General features: G+C 52.1%; 1 protein-coding gene across 2 annotated transcripts; it reads right to left on the minus strand.

The window, feature by feature from the left end:
• Nucleotides 1-483: 483 nt before the first annotated feature.
• MIS18A (MIS18 kinetochore protein A) lies at nucleotides 484-13,383 on the minus strand. 2 transcript variants are annotated; one of them, XM_036243073.1, is made up of 5 exons: nucleotides 13,085-13,383; nucleotides 9,328-9,394; nucleotides 5,018-5,140; nucleotides 1,279-1,375; nucleotides 484-759 (listed from the first exon to the last, which is right to left on the minus strand). In XM_036243073.1, the coding sequence occupies exons 1-5, from the start codon at nucleotides 13,368-13,370 to the stop codon at nucleotides 658-660; spliced, it is 675 nt and encodes a 224-aa protein (XP_036098966.1). In that variant the 5' UTR covers nucleotides 13,371-13,383; the 3' UTR covers nucleotides 484-657. The 2 variants fall into 2 exon arrangements, 1 of the variants encoding a protein (XP_036098966.1); XR_004956814.1 differs by lacking the exon at nucleotides 13,085-13,383 and adding an exon at nucleotides 3,613-3,681 and having other exon boundaries at nucleotides 745-759; nucleotides 9,328-9,429.
• Nucleotides 13,384-20,061: the final 6,678 nt, after the last annotated feature.

Here is a 20,061-nt window from a genome sequence, read left to right on the forward strand (position 1 = left end):
CCACGAAAACCACTCGCAAAGCCCTTTCAATCACTTCTCGTCCTGAGCACAGACACAGCACGGCCCCCGCACGTCTCATTCCAGAAAACTGGGGGCTGAGCACCGTGGAAACCCCCCCAGAGTGACCACTTCTTCTTTCCTAGCAGACGTGCCGCAGAGCTGGAGGCAGTCAGCGCCCAGGGACAAGGGCATGCCCTTCCCGGGCACAGCTCCGCGCCACGTCAGGTCCCCGCGCTGGCCGGCCCTCCGGGGCTGCGGGCACATCCCCAGAGCACAGGCACAGGGACCACCACCACCATCACCTCTCCCCTCAACAGTACATACTATTCCCATTCCAAGTATTAAAGGGGAAAGAGACATTTTTAAAAAGTACAAAATGAAGAATGAATTTGTTACAAAGAAGAAAACAATTCAGAAAATCATGGCAGCTTCTTATCTGAATAGAAACTCCTAAATTCTATTTCCAGTAAGTATTAAATTGGTTTGAAATTCCAATCTGGAAAACAATCACCTCTTTCCCATCCAGTACAGCCACGATTACTTTCACCTGATCAGTGAAAAGAACACAGTGCACACAGCCGGTGAGACTCCCCCCAGTCCGAGCAGGTAGTTACGCCGAGAACCGCTACCTGCAGAGACCACCGTCGGCACGGAAGTCTAGACGGGAGACTCGCAGGAGGTCTCAGCGTGGGAACTGGAGGACAGTTTTGTCTCCACGTCCTGCAGCTTCGTTTGCAACACTTTCAAAACATCTTCCATCTAATGCAGATAAAAAGGAACACGAAAAAAAATGGCATGATTATGATTAAAATCGTACATGGTTAAGTGATTAAAATCTACATCAGTAATACAACTGCTGAATGTCATGCTTTACACGTAGACAGCAATGTGTATTTAGTAAAACTATTTAAACTGAGTTTTACGTAAACAGGACACAGTCTGTGAGCAGCAGTTCTGAGCCCATCGAGAGCCCTTCCGGTCCCTCCGCCTGCCTCTGGCCGGGGACGATGTGACGCCCACCCGCAGACTGCCCACCCCAGAGCGGGGCAAGGGCAAGAGCGACCTGACTCAAACGGAAATTCCTACAGCTTAGCAGTCTTAGAACAAGAACATATACTACTTCGATTTCGGCATGAAACGGCTCATTATCTTCTTTCTATACAGCGTTTGTTTAATTGGCAGTTTGTCCCCAAGACTCGGCCTTCCGAACGCCTGAGGACACAGTGCGGTGCGAGCCCGGCCACACAGGCTCAGCGGAGGAGGCCACAGCCGCGTTACCTGCTTCAGAGAATTCTCTATTTCGACTCTGCTCTCCAGGTTGAAAAGTTCTTTATCTTCCGACACGATCTGCTTCTCAGAGGACCCTAGAACATAACTGCAGTACAAAGTTAAAACACAAAAGGTGAGTGTACATTGAATTTGTGTTCGTCAATCATATTAAAATCCCAAGCATACGACACTGCATGTCAGCACCTAGTCGACACGTAACACAACCATGTTTGTTAGCAGCCACGCGACCCAAAACCACGTTTTCCACCCTGGCCAGTGTGGCTCAGCAGACAGAGCATCGGCCCGCGGACCAATGAGTCGCAGGTTCGATTCCGGTCAAGGGCGCGTACCTTGGTTGTTGTTTGTCCCTGGCCCTGGTTGGGTCGTGTGGGAGGCTCTGTCATCCATGTTTCTCTCTCTCGCTTTCCCTCCCTCCCTCCTGCTCTATCAGATAATAAGTAGAAACAAATCCTCAAGTGAGGAATAAAAGAACAAAAAAAGTCACGTTTCCTCCACAAAGGCTCTGCTGGGACACCCCATGTGGCCCCCACGCTCAGCTGTCCGCCCGTTCCTGGGGTCGGCAGGCGGCACACCGGCACTCACAGCTCAGGCTTCTGTTCTGAAGCTCCTTTCTGAAATGTTTTCCCTTGACTGATTTCAGAGAGAGGTAGGGAGCGGGAGAGACAGAAACATGGATGAGAGAACATCGACTGGCCGCCTCCTGCACGCCCTTGACTGATTTCAGAGAGAGGAAGGGAGCGGGAGAGAGAAACATGGATGAGAGAACATCAACTGGCCGCCTCCTGCACGCCCTTGACTGATTTCAGAGAGAGGTAGGGAGCGGGAGAGAGAAACATGGATGAGAGAACATGGACTGGCCGCCTCCTGCACGCCCTTGACTGATTTCAGAGAGAGGTAGGGAGCGGGAGAGAGAAACATGGATGAGAGAACATGGACTGGCCGCCTCCTGCACGCCCCCCACTGGGGATCAGGCCCACAACCTGGGCCTGGGCCCTGACCAGGAATCGAACCAGTGAGCTCTTGGTGCGGGGTCGACGCTCAACCAGTGAGTCACACCGGCCAGGCTTTTAAAGTTTCTTTACATTTCAGGAACACGTGTACTTTCAAATTTCACTGTCAGTAAATCATAATTTGTGGAATCAGCTCTTGATGACCCAAATCTGGGCAACCTCAACAGACTTGTTCCAAGTTCCATTCTGCTGGGCTCGGGGGCAGGAGCCACTGGGACAGAGCCTGGCCGGCCAGCGGGGACAGCAGGCCAGTGGGGGAACCAAGTAGCAGCTGACAGCGAGGGCGGCGGTGCCAGTGTTCAGGGAAGAACACTGGGCTCAGCTGCATTTATTTAGCGGCAGTCAGTCACCCACAAGCAACTCCGTGTGTCACCTCCTGCATCTAATTAGAACAGTCCTGTCGTGAACACCCTGCTCATTAGATACCTAAGAACAGCACGGGGCAACACTGCAGCAGGCAATTAACCTGTTTAAAAGGAAAAAGTAAGAGGAGGTGGAGAAATTAAACAGCACTATTTTATAAAGCGGTAAGTTTACATGACAGAGGGCGTCCACTTCGGAACAAACCAGGCTCCTTAGCGGTCCAGGTTTGCCCAGAACAGCTTCCACTCGTGCCCCCCGCCCCCCGCAGATCCCCTCCCCCTTCCACTCCTGCTCCTTGGGCAGATCCCCTCCCCATTCCCTCTGTGCTGAGATCTCCTGTCTGTACAGCCGCCTCTTCCTCACTTGGTCTCCGCAGACCTGTGTCGAGGTCTCAAGGTGAAGCAGCGCCTGTTTTCAGCTGGGCTCCTATTCGCTTGTGGAAGCCGGAGCAGACCTGCTCTCTGCAGAGACCCACGTGCTTTACACCATGAGCCACACTCACAGTATTCTTGTGCGTAAAAGCTGTAAAAAGTTTGCAGATTTTAAAAATCTGATCTAGCCCGGCTGGTGTGGCTCAGTGGTTGAGCGTCGACCCTGCACCAAGAAGTCACTGGTTCGATTCCGGTCGGCACACGTCCAGGTTCTGGGCCTGATCCCCAGTGGGGGGCGTGCAGGAGTGGCCAATCAATGTTCTCTCTCATCGATGTTTCTGTCTCTCTCTCCTTGTCCCTTCCCCTCTCTCTAAAATCAATTAAGAAAAAAATAAAAAAAAATAAAAATTTGATCTAAACCTTTCCAGTTTTAAAAAAGGTTGTGAAACTGCACTTATCAAAGAATAATTAGAAGAGAAATTATAATAAAATTAGAGTTTTAAATTTTTTAAAGAGAAAAATCTAAGAAATTCCACAGGAATGAAAAATCCTCGAGTCATCCCAATACAGGCACTAACCTCGTAAGTGGTTCCTCTGTCCTGGGATGTAAGGTTTCTTAGGCATCTTGAATGCCTTAAGGGTTCCATCTTTTCCAGGATGAAGTGAAAATACAGTAGCGTCCATTAATTTATTTAATTTGTGTTTCCGATTAAAAAAGGCGAATGAGCCCTGGCCGGTTTGGCTCAGAGGTTAGAGTGTCAGTCGGCCTGTGGTCCAGAGAGACCCGGGTCTGGTTCCCGCTGAGGGCATGTACCTCGGCTGCAGTCTGTCCCGGCCCTGGTTGCAGTTGTGTGGGTGGCGGCCAGTCGATGTGAGGATGTTTCTCTCTCTCTCCCTCCCTCTCTCCCTCCCGCTCTAGCTGAGGATAAATGCAAAAATGTCCTTGGGTGAGGCAAAAAAAAATAAAATAAAAAATATATGTGTGTGTGTGTGTGTATATATATATATAAAAAGGCAAATGAATTGGAAGGCCATTAAGAAAACTGAAAGTGTCCCAGACCCTAACTCACCTTGCTTCCTAACATTTTCTAGAAATCCCAGAGGGTCAAGGCACCCCCTGCACCTTTCAAAAGAGTGGAAGATGACTTCTTTGCTGGACTCACAAAGACAGAAGTGGCTGGGCTTTGTACCTCTGCTTTTCCAGAACACCAGAGGGACTACTTCATGAACCAGTTTCGAAATTCCTATTTCTTCAAGGCATTCTAAGCCAAAAACCGAGGGGAAAACTAAACGGATAAAATGTATTGATCCACACAATTGCTTTAAAAATCCTATTAAATTAAATTAGATTTTTTAAAATCCTCACCCAAGGACATTTCTTTGCATTTTTATTTCCAGACAGAGCGGGAGGGAGAGAAGGAGGAAGAAAGAGAAAGAAACATCGTGAGAGAGACACATCAACTGGCTGCCACCCAATGACCCCAACCAGGGCCGACGACAAACTGCAACAGAGGTGCGTGCCCTTCGCAGGAACCAAACCCGGGTCTCTCTGGTCCACAGGCCGACACTGAGCCAACCGGCCAGGACTAAATTTAATTTTTTTTTATTTATTTACTTTATTAATTTATTTTTGTTACAGATGTTTCTTTTCTCCCCCCATTGAAAAATTTGATTTTTAAGAACCACTGAAGATACTTTACTCTGAAAAACGCTCTCAAAGTGTTTTCCCCGTACAGTTCAGAATGTCTGACTTGCCCAATCACTGGCTTTACTACACTAACCAAAGTTGGACTCAGTTCTGATGTTTTCTTTTTTTGGTACGCGCCCCTCGTGGGAACCGAACCCGAGACTTTCCGGTCCGCAGGCCGATGTTCCAGCCGCTGAGCCAAACCGGCCAGGGCAGTTCTGATGTTTTCATGCCAACTTCTCTGCCAACAACTCTGAGAACTCGTTATGAGGTATCTGCTTATATGTCAGACTTACCTTTCAGTGGCTTCAACTTTGAGGCAAAACAGGTCCCTCTTGTAGTCCAGGTGGTCGGGCGTGCACCGGTATATGTAGCCGAGGCTGAGCGCGCACCCCGCGCAGTGCAAAGTCTCCAGCACGCTGCAGGGGAGAAGCGCACAAGCCCCACCGTTACAACAACCCGCAAGCTGCTGCGGCACGTTGCTCCTGCCCAGCTGAGCCCTGCGCATGCACAAGGGAGCACTACTGTCAGGCACGCTCAGTCCCCTCCAGACACACTGCCGCAAGCACCTGGTGACCAGGGCACACGCGGGCGCTGCTGGGACACCACGGTGGTGCTGCGACGGAAATGCCTCCATCTGGCACTGTTAAAGATGATCTCAAATTTGGAATTGAGACAAAAAGACTCTATGTGCCCTTTCAACATTGCGCTGTCCACCAAGCCCACCACGGATCGTCAGCGCTCTGGGGCAGAGGTGGGCGCCTGTGTCTGCAGTGATCCGAGAACAAGCATGTCAGCCTGCGGCTGCACAGGGCATCGTCTGTGCTCCAGTAGAAATGCGTTTACGAAGCAGGCGTCCGGCCCGGCCCGTAGGCCAGTCTGCTGCCATGGAGGTGTCCTAGCTCGTCCGCCACTTACTACTGATTCGCCCCAGGCAAGCGAAACTCAGAGGGCGGCTCCAGAAAGAAGGAGGACGAGCTACAGCTCCTGTCTGCACGGACGCCCTCTGCCGGAGGAAGAGAGAAGCCAGGGGCTCGGGTCTCACCCACCCGCAGGCCGCCGGCCAGGCCCGCCCTAGAGAGTAGCCTCCCCCAAACAGGCTTTGCTGCACCCTGGTTCCCTCACCATTGAGCTCGCAGACCTGACATGTGCTCATGATGTATTTGTTCCCTTATTTTTAAAAATTTACATTTTGTCCTGGCCGGTTTGACTCGGCGGTTAGAATGTCAGTCTGTGGACCAGAGTCGCAGGTTTGAGTCAGGACAAGGGCACATTGTGGTTTGGGGCCCGGCCCTCGCAACCAGTTGATGTGTCTTTTTTACATCAACGTTTCTCTCTCTCGTTCTCTCCCCACCTCACAGTCTATCTGAAGATAAATGGAAAAATGTCCTTGGGTGGGGATTTTTTAAAAAATTTACATTTTGACACTAACACACTTCTATCATACAGATGTGTTCCACAAAGGTAATTCACAAATATCTTACTTACTAATTCACCATTATTTCTCCACAGGATTATCCCTCTGTTCCCATTACTTTCCAATTCAGGCTCATATGAACACACGTGCCCCGCCCCCACCTATGCCGATTCACGTCTCTTTTAACTCAGGACCCGTCTCCTAAATGCCCTGTCAAAGGAACCCATCCAAACCTACATTCTCTAAACAGCTGTACAGAAAACAGTCCCACACACAGCAAGTTGATGACTGGGGATCTAAATCCAGTCGTGACCGCGAGCGTGAGCACACAGCACAAAAGACAGCTCTTACTTCAAAAGCACGTCACCACATTGGCGTGAGCCTCCTGTAATAACTGAATAGCCCCCCACCATCAGGCAAAGTGGAGCCGACCACGATGCAGACTACAGTGCAGACCGCGTTCCTCTTCAGCAGACACGACACCTGTTACCGCGGCAACAGGAGCAACACAAACACAATGACGATTTCTCCCTGGTGGTGCCATAGCTGGATGACAGGCCGAGGTCGTGCAGGGCTGCCAGAAGCTTCTGCGTCGTTCCACATGAGAAACACAGGCCCCAGGAGGAAACACCTACCCCGCCAGCGCTGACCAGGGCAATCCAGGCCACACGTCGGACTCCGAGATCACGAGGCGCCACCGTCGCCAGCCTGAACGGACCCCGAGCACAGCGCCATCACACAGGAAAGGACGCTCAGATAAGCTAGAGCATGAAGTACACTGACCAGTGGACAAGACCGCCTCATCCTGAACTAGCAAAGTCAAGCCGAGCGCCACTGAAGACACAAAGCCACCGCACTCCCTGGGCAGCCGCGAAGAGACGCAGCGGCAAGGCGGGCCCGGAGGAGCCCTCGGCACTGAGCCACGTGGAGAAAGCAGACCCGGAAATCACAAGGTGATTTTAAACAAGGAATGGTTAGCTGGTGAGACACCTGACAAGTGACAGGGTCCGAATGAAAACAGGAAGCAGCACTGCAGCCTTCAGAACCCGTCTCTACCCACTCGCGCTCGCTGGCCGCCTGCTCAACGGTCTAACGGTGTCGCCAGGAGCGTGCAGCGTGCCCCGGCTGAGACGCGAGACAACGCACCATCCTACGGTGCTGGCTCCAGGGACACGCGAGCAGGACTGAACACGGGCTCAAAGGGGGAAAGCCACTCCCTTCCCAACTCTCTGGCATTCCTGGTTATAAAAAAAGCAAGTTTCAGTTTGGTGCTAGAATGTCTTTAACACAAATCTCAGTTACAAATCTTTTAAGAGACAGAGAACAGCCCTCAGTCTAAGAACCAGCCAGGCAACAATATCTCAGCTAGAACATAATGACAGTTGTTTAATGTTTTAGAGAGAGGAAGGGAGAGGGAGAGAGAAACATCAATGTGAGAGCAGAACATCAACCAGCTGACTCCTGCATGCGCCCTACTGGGGATCGAACCCACAACCCTAGGTATGTGCCCGGACCAGGAATGGAACTGGCGACTGGCACAGGATGATGCTCAACCCACTGAGCCACACCCACCAGGGCTGATGACATTTTTTTTAAAATTGTGATTATCTATCACAGTACATAATACAAAAACTCTGAGTCAACAGATGACAAATATGCAGTACAGGACAGCTCAGCTGGCTGCGGTATGACAACCCCGTGAAGGGGACATCGGACGACCAGAGCTGGGAAGCAGAGGAGAGAGCACTCTGCAGGCAACAGGAGACATGTGCGCCATCCTGGCTCCCAGCTAGGCGGCCCCGTGACCTCAGCTCCCCGGGCCCACTTCCTTCATGTACAAAAGGAGAAATAACCCAAGGCTGGGTTTTCCGAATTTTAATCGCCTGCAAGCCAGAGCACATTTCGGTTACATCCACATACGACCTGTTTCAGGAATTTCATTCGCCTTAAGTAGAGCAATTTTACACTGAAATATACTTTACTTGAATACGACAGTCTAGCTTTATTAAAAATGAAAAACCAGTACTTTAAATACATTTAAAATACATATGATTGCCCTGGCCGGTTTGGCTCAGTGGTTAGAGCGTTGGCCCGTGGACCAATGAGTCGTGGGTTCAATTCTGGTCAAGGGCACGTACCTTGGTTGTGGTTCTTCCCTGCCCTGGTCAGGGTCGTGCGAGAGGCAACCAGTCGATGTGTCCTTCTTACGATGATGTTTCTCTCTCTCTCTCTTCCTCCCTCCCTCCTCCTCTATCTGAAGACAAATAGAAAAATATCCTCGGGTGAGGATTAAGAAAAAAAAATACACACGCGCGCGAGCGCGGGTTTACTGTCTGTCTGTCTGTCTGTCTGTGAGCCCCAGAAAGTTACTCTGGGACACCAGGAGGACGCGCTCCGGGCAACAACCGCACGAGGCAGAGCTGCCCGGTCAGTCTGCTGAGAGGCCGCTCAAGCGGACAGGAGCAGGGCGCCGAGACACTGATCCCGCCACCGTGGGTGGCCCCCGGGCCGTCCTTTCTGGCTGTGCGCGGCCTTGTCTATTTACCTCAGCAGGCCGTGTGCGGTGTGTGTGTCCGTGTGGTATCAGCATCTTCTACCGGGACCATGACATGAAAAGGTGGGCAGCACTGGTCTAAGACCCTTTGGCTCTGAGATTTCAAGATACAGATATTTTCTTTTTCTACTTTTTTTTTATCCTCACCCGAGGACATTTTTCCATTTTTGTTCAGATAGAGCGGGAAGGAGAGAGAGGGAGAGAGAGAAATATCAATGTGAAAGGGACACATCGAGTGGCTGCCACCCGCACAACCCAACCAGGGCCGGGGACAAACTGCAACCGAGGTACATGCCCTTAGCGGGAACCGAACCTGGGACTCCCTGGACCGCAGGCTGACGCTCCAACCGCTGAGCCAAACTGGCCAGGGCTGTTTCTATTTTTATTTTCGATTTTCTTTAGCACCAAGAAGGGAGCGTCATAATGTGCCTTCAGAAACAGAAACTTCCACTTCAACATCTAAAGGCGATCCCCATCACCCAAGAACTGATAAATTACGACGACTGATTTTATACTGATTACCGTGGGAAAAGTTCTATCCCCAGCAACCTCACTGGTGATCACCTTGTCAAAGATTTCGATCTGAAAAGCAGCATCCTCTCTAACACACGCACCGCAGTGGCAGCCTTACTCACCAGCCGTTTTCATTCTCCCGCCTGGACAGGACCGGCTCCTTACCCACAGCGACAGCGCTGGAAACACCTGCAGAGGTGACAGTGACCGATCGATGTGGCTCGTCGTGACGCACACGCATTCACAGAACTTCTCTTTCTTAAGTTTTTTTTTTTTAAATCTTCACTCAAGTATATTTTTCCATTGATTTTAGAGAGTGAAGAGAGGAAGGGAGGGGGAAGAGAGGAAAAAAACACCCATGTGAGAGACACACATGGACTGGTTGCCTCCTGCACACACCCTGACCAGGGCGGAGAACTTCTAATTCAACTTTATTCTAGAACTCAGAAGACCAGAAAAAAATAAAAGCCCAGCCCAGCTGGTGTGGCTCAGTGGACTGAGTGTCGTCCACGGACTGAGAGGTTCCAGTTCAATTCCCGGTCAGGGCACATGCCTGTGTTTTGGGCTCCATCCCCAGTAGGGAGCACGAATGAGCCAGCCAAAGGATATTTCTCTCATCGATACTTCTCTCTCCCTTTCCCTTCCTCTCCCTCTAGAAATCAATAAAAATATTTGTAAAAGAAGAGTCATTTCCTTCCCTCTCCAGAAAACCATTCAAATGACTGAAGTTAGAGGGAAAAGGTCAGTCGACAGTGAAACTTGCAGCAATCAGCACCTCAGTGCGAAGACTCCCGAGAACCTGCCGGCACAGTGAAGCTGGGATCAGAACCAAGACGACGCTGAAGCCAGCGCCACCCTCCAATCTCCATGCAGAGCTGCTTCCTAATGTAACCGAGAGTCCTCAGGCAGCCAGCCCCAAACCACTGAGCCCGTGACTTCACTGGGGGTCACAGCTGAACCCCAGAAGAAGAAACACCCCTAGAAGATCCAGGTTCAGGGCACACTGCAGCAGGGGTGGGGCAGGTGAAGAAGGGACATGGACCTAAAACAGCCAGTCTTGGCGAAACCTCCTCCTCTAAATTCCACTTCCAGCCATCCAGGTGCTCAAATCAGACCCTGGGGTATCACCTTTGATTCTTCATGTCCCCATCCTGCTGCCCACACCCACTAGGCTAACAAGTCCGTTCTCCCTCCAGCCCCCAACCACCGCTGCCTCCTCCTGCCTGGATGGCCACACTGACTCCTGACTGACCTCCCGCCTGACCTCCCGCTTCCACGCTCAGCCTCCCCTTCCACGCTCCCTCCACATTCAAGTCTGGGTCCCGTCAGGCCGCTGCTTCAACGCCTCACTCAGTGGAAGATTCTGGTTCCACACAACAGCCTCCAGGCCCCAGACTGCCGGGCCATCCTTCCTTCCTCAGGTCTCAGCTGCGTTCTCTTCAGCGCCCCCAGCCTCAAGGCCTGTTCCCAGCTGCTCCACACCTGCAAGCAGCCCCGAGCACGCCCCCTGCACTGCCCAGCTGCCATACAGTGTATGAGAATGGGAACACATTCCCAGCACTCAAACCCGAAGTCTTGCCCTGGCCGGTTTGGCTCAGCAGTTAGAGTGTCGGCCGGTAGACCAGAGAGTCCCGGGTTTGGTTTCCGCTACGTACCTCGGTTGTAATTTGTCCCCAGCCGAGGTTGGGGTTGTTCTCTCTCTCTCTCTTCCTCCCTCTCTCCCTCCTGCTCTATCTGAAGATAAATGCAAAAAAAACCCCAAAAACCTCAGGTCTTCTTGAGGATGGGAGACAAGTGATGTCAGTTAATCAAATAAACTCAGGAATAAGGAAGCTATTAATAAGCCATCTTATGTTGGTAAGAGTTCCAGACTGGAGAAATGAGTTCATATAAAGCTTCCATTAAAGTTAAGGGATGCCTTGGCCAGGTAGCTCACTTGGTTAGAGACTCATCCCAATACACAAAGGTTGCAGGTTCTATCCCTGGACAGGACACATAAGAATCAATCAATCAATACACAAATAAGTAAAACAACAAATCGATGTTTCTCTCTTTCTTTTAAATCAACCTTTCTTTCTTTCTTTCTTTCTTTCTTTCTTTCTTTCTTTCTCTCAAGCTAAATGATCATGCTACAGCTACAAAATAGTATGTAAATATTATGAATCTTGACAAAGTAAAAATAATTCAACTAACTCAAATTGGGGTAGGAGAGAACAAGTATCAATCCAAGAGTTCATTTTTTAATCTTTGGTGGTGGTGGTGGGGGTTTGTTAAATCAATTTGTAAAATCCCCATTTCACAGAGCAGAAAACTGAGGCAGAGAGGCTAACTTGCCCAAGGAGACACAGCTAGGAAGTGGCTGGCCAGGATTCAAACCCAAACAGTCGAGGGGCCATCACCACACTGTACTGCGTCAGCAAGGGTACAGAACCTGCTAAAATTATAAAGTACATCTATATACACTAGCATGGGAAATACCCAGCATATATGTGTGAAACAGAAAAATAATTAACATGTAAATAACATAATCTCAAATGTGTTTTTAGAATTTCACGTGTTTAAATATGCGGATACATGCACGGAGCCTACCAGAGAAGTATAAATGAGAATAGGGTATGCTAACTCTGGGCTCCAACAGTGTCAGGGTTGAGAGAGGGGGGATGTAAGTCCTCCATGTTCACACCCTTCTGTACTATTTGATTTAAACAGATCAAAGGGTTAATCCCAATTAAGTTACTATAGCAAACATATGTTCTCAGGCTTATGTTCAACAACTAAAAAGGACTCAGCAATTCCTGCTAATGAATTGATGCATCTTTGTGTTAAAAGCCAGTATGTGAAAGTTTCCGGTAACGGGGGACACTAGTGCCCTCCCTTTTTTTGGCTGATCCTCACCGGAGGATATTTTTCCATTTATTTTTACATAGAGTGGAAGGGAGGGAGAGAGAGCCACACTGACTGGCCAACTCCCGCACCAGGCCAACCAGGGCTGGGGCTTGAACCTACAGCCCAGGTACCTGCTCTCGTCCAGCAATCAAACCCGAGACCCTTGGTCCCTGCGCTGACGCTCCACCCCTGAGCCACACTAGCCGGGCTGGTTGTCCTGCTTTCTTCCCAGTACTTTTCACTCCACGAAGGAAACTCCAACAAGCCCAAAAAGAACAGCCACTTTTACACCAACGCAGAAGACGCATACGTGAGCCGCTGCCCCAAGAAGCACTGTGGAAGCAACAAGACGAGGGCACGGGGAAGGACACACAGGTCCCGCGTGGGGCCAGGACTCAGCTCCTCCGCGGGACCTCCCTCCCCTGCGATGCCCATGGGGCCCTGGGCGCTTCCACGCCAAGCTCCGCTTTGGAAAACACGGCCGGCGGCCTTGCGCCCTGCACCCCGGGGTCGTGACAGCCGAGACCGCGGAGGCGCTGCTGACCCTCCCGACACCCCCGCAGGACGGGCTGCTGAAGAGCTTCGTGTCCTGCATAAGCCCGGTGCGACACTGCGCCCCCGAACGGCCCGCCGGCTGCGGGGTCACGCCGCGCGGCCGCGCCCCAGGTGCGCACGGTCTGGGTGGCCCGGCCCCGGCCGACGTCACAACCGCGCAGCCGCTGCTGGGGAACGGAGGAGCCGCGGAAAGGGCCTGTCCGTGGGCAGGGGCTGCGGGGACCGCCGCCCTCCCCCCACAGCGCCCCGGCGGCCCGGCCCCGCCCCCCCACAGCGCCCCAAGGCCCCGGCGGCCCCGCCCCCCCACAGCGCCCCACGGCCCCGCCCCCCCACAGCGCCCCAAAGCCCCGGCGGCCCCGCCCCCCACAGCGCCCCGGCGGCCCCGCCCCCGCCCCACCACACCTCCCCAAGACCCCGCCCCCCCGCCCCGCCACTGACTGCGCAGCAGGATGCAGCTGCCGTCCGGGCTGGTCACCCAGCTCAGCGAGTCGCCCAGCGGCCGCCGGCAGCCGGCGCACAGGAACACCAGCGGCCGGTCCTCGTCCGCCGCGCCGCGCGGGGAGTGGCGCGCGCTCGTCCACGTCTGCAGCAGCTGCTGGCGCATCGAGTCTTCCGAGAGCCGCTGGCTGAGCAGCGAGGGCTCGCTCCACGTGCCCCGGTCGCCACACGCACAGTGGACGGAGGAGCAGCCTTTGCACCTCTCCTGCGACAAAACACCCGCCATCCCGACGAACGCGGCGCGGGGCACCACGGGAAGCGGAGGGCCGCCGCTGCGCATGCGCGGGGCGGGCCGAGCCCGTGCAGGGCGGGGCCTGACGGAGGAGGGTCCTGAGCAGCCTGCTAGTGCGCATGCTCGCTGTGGGGCTGAGCCAACCCGGCCAGGGCAGCCACTTATTTTTAAACAATGCTGAAAACCAGCTGGTGGTGGGTTTGGCTCCGCGGTTAGCGAGTGCTGGGTTCGGTTCCCGTTAAGGGCACGTTCCTCGGTTGCAGTTTGTCCCTGGCCCCAGCATGTGGGGGGCAGCCACTCGATGTGTCTCTCTCACATCCATGTCTCTCTCTCTCTCTCTAGCCCCCTCTCTCCCTCCCCCTCTATCTGAAGATAAATGCAAAATTGTCTTCCGGTGAGGATAAAAAAATAAAACATGAATTGTACTCTATATATCTTAGAGGACATACCCTGAAGACCACAAAACACAACAAAAACAAAGCAACTGCCCCTTGCACGAGAGCTTACACTGTCCTCAGTAACCATGCTGTTCTTGATACTGATGTTGTGATTTGGAGACTGTGTGTATATTGGGTAATTATGTCAGTGTCCTTGGTCAGTGGTTGAGCATCTACCCCTGTACCAAGCAGTCACCGGTTTGATTCCCGCTCAGGGCACGTCCCCAGGTTGTGGGCCTGATCCCCAGTGGGGGATGTGCAGGAGGTGGCCAATTGATGTTCTCTCATCGGTTTCTCTCTCTTTCCCTCTCACTTCCCCTCTCTCTAAAATCAATAAAGGAAATAAATAAATAAATTGGTGATCGGGTTTTAAATTGGAGAAAAGAGATACAGTCAAGAAAGATAAGGTTATGATTGTTCTAATGGTTGTGATTTAGAATAGGAAGTATCAGTATGAACTCATGATGTTTTTTATCTTAAAAATAAATATTTCCTAGCTCTCCACATTGAATAGGCCTAAACATTGTAACCAACACAGTCGCAATAAGCACTCTTTGCACCCAGATTATGATAGCTGGACCCCATTTCCTGCTAAAAGAACCAGATTCCTCGGAGAAATGGCTGAATTCAAGATCTGGGCAAAACCTGTAGAAAATGAGCTTAGAACCACTTGTCATCTCAGAGAGCAAGGACGTTGCAAACACAAACCATTCATGAATGACAGGGAGGGGCTCTGGCCTCCCAAACACAAGGTAGTCTGCACATCCGTGAAGACACAGCTGTCACGGATTGGAACACATGAAATAGGTTTAAATGCTTGATTTCATAATGATTATTTTTAAAGAAGCTGTTCAATCCATTCCCTACTTCCATGTCTCTGGATCTGTTTTGATCGTCAGTTTATTTTGTTCATTGTACTCCATAAGTGAGATCATGTGGTATTTGTCTTTCTCTCGCTGGCTTATTTTGCTCAACATAATACTCTCCAGGTCCCACCGGCCGGTGTGGCTCAGTGGTTGAGCGTGGACCCTGCACCAAGAGGTTGCCGGTTCGATTCCCAGTCAGGGCACATGCCCAGGTTGTGGGCCTGATTCCCAGTGGGGGGCATGCAGGAGGCAGCGAGTCGATGTTCTCTTTCATTGATGTTTCTATCTCTCTCCCTCTCCCTTCCTCTCTCTCTAAAATAAGTTTTAAAAAATTTTTAAAAAAACAACAACAAAAAAAACTCTCCAGCTCCCTCCATGTTGTCTCAAAGGGTAAGAGATCTTTCTTTCTGACAAACCTCAGAGGGAAGGGGGCAGTACTGGGCAGAGATAAACCAAAGAACTGATACGCATATGTGCACAACCAATGGACACAGACAACAGTGTGGGGAAGGCAGGAGGGGGATGGAAGCGGGGAGGGGGTTAATGGGGGTAAAAGGGGAAACATCTGCAATAATTTCAACAATAAGGATAAATAAGTAAATTTTTAAAATATAAGAGATTAAAACAAAAAACTGTTCATTGTTTAATGTTGGGGAATGCTGGAAAACCCAATCATTATTTTGAAAACTGGCCAACAATGTACATCAAACTTTTATTCCTCAGGTAACCAACTAGTTTATGAAGAAAAGCTTTTTTAGTTTTGTTCTGTTTTTCTTTTTAGAAGGATAGCAGCTAATGAATGAGGAAAGAATGAAGAAATGCAAAGTCACCATTTTTGCAAGGCTGACCTGCTCAGAGGACCTCTGCAGTGACCATCCCGGGCTGCTAACCCCAGGGGACAGAGGCGGCGTCACGAGGTGCCTCCCTGGGGAAGTGCGCCAAGCCACCCGGAGGGGTTCTTGAACCCGAGCCTGACTCGGCCTCTAGATCTGAGCTCCCTGTCCAGGAAGGCAGGACACCTGGGGACAACAGCACAGGACTCAGCTGGCAGACTCCTCAGGGCCAGTAACCCATTTCCTCAGCAAATACACCCCATGCTCAAAAACCAAAGGGATGGGGAGCAGAGGAGACCTGCGCATTCAACACAGCTTCAGAGGCGTGGCGACCAGTTGCCACTCGTGCGCCTAACTGAGCAAATGAATTACAAAAGAAATTATGAGACAAACGGAACATATGAACACTGGATATTTGATGCAATAATTAGTATTACTCTTTAAGTGGAATAATAGCATTATGGTTTTATAGTTTTAAATCCTCCATCAGAGATACACACTGACAGATTTACAGATGTAGTGATACATTTAGAATTAGCTTCACAGCATTCCGACTGGGGAGGGACACGGAGCGAAGGCAACCAGCGCACCCTAACCGCTGCTGCAGCCAAGATTCCTCATGCTGTTCTCGCCGCTTCTGCAAATGTTTGAAATTGTCTTTGATGGAGATTTTTTTTTTTTAAGTCACACACATTCTGCATTTATTTTGATAGCCCTATGCTTGTTTCAGCATTAAAATGTAACCTTTTGCCCTGGCCGGTTTGGCTCAGCGGTTAGAGCGTAGGCCTGTGGACCAGAGTCCCGGGTTCGGTTCCCACTAAGGGCATGTACCTCGGTTGCAGTTTGGGGTTGGGGTTGTGCGGGTAGCAGCCAGTTGATGTGTCTCTCCCACATTGATGTTTCTCTCTCTTCTTCCCTCTCTCCCTTCCGTTGTATCTGAAAATAAATGCAAAAATGTCCTCAGGTGAGGATAAAAAATTTTTTTTAAATAAATAAAATGTAACCTTTTACCAAAAATCATTGACCAAAATGGACACTGCAGAGAGAGGCACTATGTTTATCTGAAGGATTTGTGTACCCACAGCATGACCCCACGTGGCAGGCTAATAGCCCCCCAAATATCCACATCCGAGCCCAGGAGCCTGCGGATGTTACTCTAAATGCCAACAGTGACTCTGCAGACAGAAACGCCGAGCTGGTGAGGGGGGGGAGGGGGGGCGGGGCGGGGATTCCCCTGGATTCCCTGGATGGGTTCAGTGCAATCGTAAGTATCATCCTGAGAAGTAGGGAGAGAGATTTGACCATGGAAGGTCAGGTGACAAGGGAATGGGGGTGGGGGGCGGGCAGGCGATGGGATGCTGGACCAGGACCCAGAAATGAGGGCGGCTGGGGAGCTGGAAGAGGCCAGAGAACATCTGCCTTCCCCGCGGCCGCTGCGCCTCCCTGCTGGTTCCACAAGGCTCACTTCAGACGTGACTTCTAGGACTGTCCGATGGCAAATCTGTTTGAAGCCACCAAGTGTTGGTGACTGGTGATGGCATCCGCTGCACAGACACACCCTGTTTGCAGGTCCCAAGTACCGAGCCAAGCACGGAGGCTCAATCTGTGGTCACCGCGACAGCTGACGAGCACCCGCATTTCCCGCCAAAGCAACACCCTGGGAACGGCAGCTTCACCTTCAGGCTTTGGGTCATAAATTCAAGGGGAAGAGAAACAGCGCTACAGTCAAGGTCTTCGAGGTATTTGTTAATACAAATGTGTCATTATTATCTCGGAGACTCGATCTTCATGGGAGCATCAGCTCATACCAATGTCAAAGGAGATATTTTTTAATTGTTTTTCTACCAGGGACTTCCATGGGTATTTTATTTTTAAAACTTTCGCCCTGGCCGGTTTTGCTCAGTGGTTAGAGCATCGGCCTGCGGTCCCGAGAGACCCGGTTTGGTTCCCGCTAAGGGCATGTACCTCGGTAGCAGTTTGTCCCCGGCCCTGGTTGGTTGTGCAGGTGGCGGCCACTCGATGTGTCCCTTCACATCGATGTTTCCCTCTCTCTCTCTCTTCCTCTCTCTCCCGCCCACTCTATCTGAGCAAAAAATGGGAAAAAATGTCCTCAGGTGACACCCGACATGAAAGGGACACATCAAATGGCCGCCACCTGCACAACCAACCAGGGCCGGGGACAAACTGCAACCGAGGTACATGCCCTTAGCGGGAACCAAACCCTGGTCTCTCTGGACCGCAGGCCGACGCTCCAACCGCTGAGCCAAACCGGCCAGGGCTTCCATAGGTATTTTAAAGTCAAGATTATCATCAGACCATTAAGTTCATCTACACAATCAGCATTTTGTCAGCTAGAAGTGGAAATTCCAAACCAATAGAATTGAATTGTGCTCCATTGGGAAATGGAAGGAAGGGAGGGAGGGAGAGAAGGAGAAAGGGAGGGAGGGAAGGAAGAAGGAAGGAAGGAAGGGAGGGTAGGAGGGAGGGAGGAAGGAAGAAGGGAGGGAAGGAAAGGAGGAGGGAAGGGAGGTTAGCCTCATGTATCACTTGAGTGGGCCACGGGGGCCATTCTGGTGGAACGCTCTTTCAGGGCGTGTCTGTGGTGGTGTCCAGAGGAGATGGGCCTGTGACTCAGGCCTCCCGGTGTGGACGAGCTTCATCCAATGTATCCAGGGCCCAAACAGAAGGAACCGGGCGCGTCTCTGCCCGACTCGGAGCTGGAGAGCTTCTACTCCCCCTCCGGCCAGGCCGGCCTGGGCCTGGGCCTCGGTCTCAGACTGAGTGCACCTGCGCACTGGCTCTCGGGCCCTCAGACCACACCCCTGGTTTTCCCAGTTGCGGACTGTGGGACATCTCAGCCTCCATAATTCTGTGAGTCCATTCCTTATAACGATAATCTTCCGTGTGTGTGCATGTGTGCGTGTGTGCATATGCACATGCATGTGGTCGCATGTGCACGCGGGTGTGGCCGATGCTGCAGAACGGAGGTGGGAAGCTTTTCCCTGGAAGTTCTCCAGGAGGGCTTCCAGGGAGCGGTGGAACCTGGCGAGCTGAAGGCCAGAAACGAAAGGTTCCTTTGCATCCGCGGTTCGCACTGACCCCAGGAAGTGACAGGATGGGTAGAGAGGGTGGAGACCACAGGAGAGATGAGCGGGAAGGTGAGGAAGGGGAAGGTGGAGGAGGCGGGGCAGAAAGGCCACACCTCCAGGCAGGTGCCAGGGACAGCACACCCATGGTGCCCACTGTGGACGGGAGGCTGCTGTGTCTGGCTGTGCCCATGTGTGCTCCCAGGCCCCAGGCCATCTCACGGTGAGGACCCACTGCAGAGCGGAGGCCGGGCCACTAGCCCAGGCCACACTGCTGATCAGGGGCGGGGCCTGCACCTTGCTTGGCAGTCTGGCTCCGGGCTCCAAGCTCTGTCCCTTGGTCCACTGCCCCTTGACCAAGGACACCTGGAGGGACGCACACAGGAGCGTGCCGGGCGCCGGGAGTGTCTTCTCGTGGACCGTCGACCCCTCATTTGAAAACCCAGGAGCTCATTCCTTCCTAAGGAGTTGGGGTGCAGTGGTTCAGGGGCAGTGGTCCCCACGGAATGCCTCGGGCACACGGCGCTGGGGGTGCAGGCTCAGACCTGGAGGCCCAGCGATCTGGGCTGGCTGTCTGCACTGCAGTGCCCAACTTTACTCTGGCTGTGTGGACCTGAATCAGGAACACTAGAAAGTGGATATTTTGGAGGGAAAGGCCCCTTGATTCTGTGCATTTTAACTTCCTTACTCTCAAAGGCTACACTTAGGGCTCCTGTCACATTCAGTCCCGCTCATTTCAAATGTTTGGAAGGCTCCCCTGACTGTCTGCGGCTCTGAGAGAAGCGCGTGTGTAATTTGGAGACAGGCCCTAACGGAGCCCAGAGGGATCCTTGTCACACTTGTCCTCAGCCAAGGGCTGGGTGATCCTGGGGCCCTATTTCCCAGCAGCTGCATCCATCCAGGTGGGACCTCAGCCCAGACAAACAGCTTCGTCTGTCTGAACCAATGCAGCTGACTGGTTGGGTCTTGGGGACTTGGATAAAACCCGGGGGTTACTCGATAGGGGTGGGTTGCTTTGGTTTATGAATCGGCTGTGTGTACATGAGGGAGGTTACAAGTTCAGGGCCCACAGCACTCAGTCTCCGCCCTCAGACAATGAATCTAAGCCAGCGGTTGCTCAATGGACCAAGTACTGCCTCACTGGGTCAAGGGCACCACCAGGCTTTTGTTTTGGTATTATTAATTTCTTTTTACATATTTAAGGCAAAAAAAAGCGATGGTCCTTTCCAGCCTTATTCTGCACCCCCTCTTCAAGGGGCCCCGGGGGTCTGTTGTCCTGTCTGCACCGAGGGGACAGTCTCCAGCCCGGCAGCTCTGTTTGTTTTGGAGTCTGGTCAAGAAGGGGCCGAGGGGACGCTGTCCGTGTGTGTGAGCACATCGGCACCCCCCCCCCCCCTTGTGACCTTTCTCCAGCCAATGGCTCCGTCCCGGGGGCAGGCCTGGAGCCTGGAGACCCACAGACA

Source organism: Molossus molossus, unplaced genomic scaffold (assembly GCF_014108415.1).
Source record: "Molossus molossus isolate mMolMol1 unplaced genomic scaffold, mMolMol1.p scaffold_m16_p_5, whole genome shotgun sequence".
NCBI classification, from domain to species: domain Eukaryota; kingdom Metazoa; phylum Chordata; class Mammalia; order Chiroptera; family Molossidae; genus Molossus; species Molossus molossus.

Excerpts from the sequence above, each read along its gene's own strand:
- MIS18A (XM_036243073.1), bottom strand. The coding sequence starts at position 13,370 with ATGGCGGGTGTTTTGTCGCAGGAGAGGTGCAAAGGCTGCTCCTCCGTC. Across the intron at positions 9,395-13,084 it reads CAGCTGCATCCTGCTGCGCA|GTGTTTCCAGCGCTGTCGCT; the intron begins GTCAGTGGCGGG and ends TCACCTCTGCAG. Across the intron at positions 5,141-9,327 it reads CGGGAGAATGAAAACGGCTG|CGTGCTGGAGACTTTGCACT; the intron begins GTGAGTAAGGCT and ends TCTCCCCTGCAG.